The sequence below is a fragment of the Sphaeroforma arctica genome (genome assembly GCF_001186125.1).
Source record: "Sphaeroforma arctica JP610 unplaced genomic scaffold supercont1.4418, whole genome shotgun sequence".
In the NCBI taxonomy this organism is placed as follows: Eukaryota; class Ichthyosporea; order Ichthyophonida; genus Sphaeroforma; species Sphaeroforma arctica.
In genome coordinates, this window is record NW_014036140.1 from 1 (window position 1) to 2500 (window position 2500).

Below are 2500 nucleotides of genomic sequence, written 5' to 3' on the forward strand. Positions count from 1 at the left end.
TATACGTACACACACACATTTATATATATATATATATATATGGATACAAGTACAATTGCAAACTCACGAATGAGCACACAACCTTCTCAACTTCTTAGAATTCCTGGAGCGTGCCTCAACAGCACACAGACGCAGAAGACGAAGAAAAAAATTATCGCGGACATACGCAAAGGTAGGACAGCGCACACACGACACAAGAATTGTTATTTTAGGGCGAGTGAGTGTATGAACATGTATACCAGTAATAGTAATCCAATGTGCACGAGTGGAAGAGGTGATTAGAACTATAGCTATGGGCGTATGCGATAGTCTTACCTACCAATCCGAAAATACATTTGTGATACGCACATAGAAACTCAACCCTGTTCTGGTGGATACGCATCTTGGATTTTCAGGCGCGCCTTTTAGTGCCACATCTGAGATTTGCAGATACCTTTTTTTTTTGCCATAGGTGTACAGTTGTGTGTATATGTCTGGCAGAAGTTTAACAATAGTCCTACGCATGTTACAAACTCAATCTCGTTCTGACACGAACTCGTCTGAAGCGTCGCGCATTTGTATGCGCACGTGGCACTGTCACTGATACACTGTGGTGGCAAAGCATCAATAAACTACACACCATGCACAAGTCGTAAACACGGACGTTGCAAATTCTTTTTCCCACGTCGCAAACTCACTTTCCCACATCGCAAACCCGCTCTGATACGTCGTAATTTCGCACCAGGTGTCTACAAGGTGCTATACGTGTCCCCAGAGTTGGTGGTGACCAAGAACTTTGCTGATCTGGTGCATGGCAAGGAATGGGTGAAGGGCCAACGGGTCGAGTGCGCGCCGTTCCCGAAGATCGGGTTTGTGTGCGTTGACGAAGCCCATTGCGTCTCGGAATGGTCTCATAATTTCAGGTACAGAGTATGAGAGGAGTGACTCTTCTTTTTTATTTGTGTGTGCAACAATATGTGTACATTGGTACTTATGTATGGCTTGTAGAATTGTTTACATATTAAGCATATGGAAAGCCTAAACCCTTATTGAGATATAATATACGACAATATACGTACATTTGTACTTGTATATGCCTTGTAGAAGTGTATGTTTCAATGACATTCGACGTTCGTGACACACCTGAAAAGTGTTGTCATTGGCGTTTTCAACTACTTCTGGCTCTCTACAACATGTACGCCTGTTTTGTATTATGTTTCCACGCGCAGATGCCATGTACGTCCACGGCACACACACACAATACGTCCTCCCGCTGGACTACTAAATATGGTAGGATGACAGGCCTTAGGGTAAAAAGATATCAAATGTTACGTTCTCTGGTTTAAGGCTGTACTTCTGCCTATATTTCACAACATATTTGGGAAAAAACTATCCTTCAATGAGTTCGTATTACCACAGAATTTATTTGCTTCTACGGTTTGTCATATTTAACAGGCTCTGCTTCACGCCTCGAGCGAGTATCCTTAGCCGTCACAAACATATCTCACCTTTCCATCTCAAATTACCGCTACCTGTGTCGATTAAAACGCTTACCTCCATCTCTAGCTGAGTCCCACCACCCTTACTCTGGTACATATCTGAGACACAATTGTATATACATCCGCAACACACACAGGCCTGCCTATCTGCGCCTTGGCCTAGTGCTGTGCGAGACTCTGGGCGTCACCAATATCCTGGCCTTGACCGCCACCGCTACCATAGCAACGCTCAACTCCGTAATGAAATGCTTTGCCATTTCTCCCTCAGGTGGGTCTCGTATTGTTGTACTGTACCAGCGTATGCCGTCTGTGAGAGTGTGTGTGTGGTAGATGGGTGCTGCTGAGACTAGCAAACGCTGTGTGAGTGTTCATTGGTCTGTGGACATTTGATGTGGACATACGGACATCTGTGCGTCGAATGTATGTGTGCATACGAGTTCTGCCAACACTCCCAGTGATGGTTCTGTTTTGTTCTATGGTTTTAAAGTTTCTGGGTTTTAGGGCTTTAGGGTGTTGGCTCTATGTATGCCTTGTCATGATTAACCCGTGCTACGCAGAGGGTTTACTAGTAAGCCACTTTCTACGACAAAGCATGTTTTATCCGTGTAATTAGTGGGATAAAAACACTACATTGGTATCGTTTTGATGGGATTAAAATGTATTTGGTTGCTATTTGTAGGCAGCGCAGTGTGTATAGATCATACACAGCCGTTGGAGAACACGCGCAATACACACACATCTCTGTATGAGAGTATGGCTGCAGAGTGAATATGAAGGATTCATGCGTAATGTCAATAGATTTCGATACGATATACTGTATTTGCTACGAGTGTCAATTGAATTCGCTACATTAATTCCATGGGAAGGGAATATATTTTGAAAAGTATACTCGTAAAGTATACACGCACAGGTTTTCCCACGAAGCATACCGGTGGTAACTATCGGGTCGGAATGATTGTGAATTGAACAATCCACATATATATATCAGTACAAAACTGTATTTAACACACACATATTGTGTA

General features: G+C 43.2%; 1 protein-coding gene across 1 annotated transcript; it reads left to right on the plus strand.

Moving 5' to 3' along the window:
- Positions 1 to 69: 69 nt before the first annotated feature.
- SARC_14296 (hypothetical protein) lies at positions 70 to 1749 on the plus strand (the record flags this gene model as incomplete). Its single annotated transcript, XM_014291572.1, has 3 exons — positions 70 to 172; positions 725 to 902; positions 1616 to 1749. Coding segments are annotated over 3 exons (415 nt in total), but the record flags the coding sequence as incomplete, so codon positions are not given.
- Between the last annotated feature and the right edge of the window lie 751 nt (positions 1750 to 2500).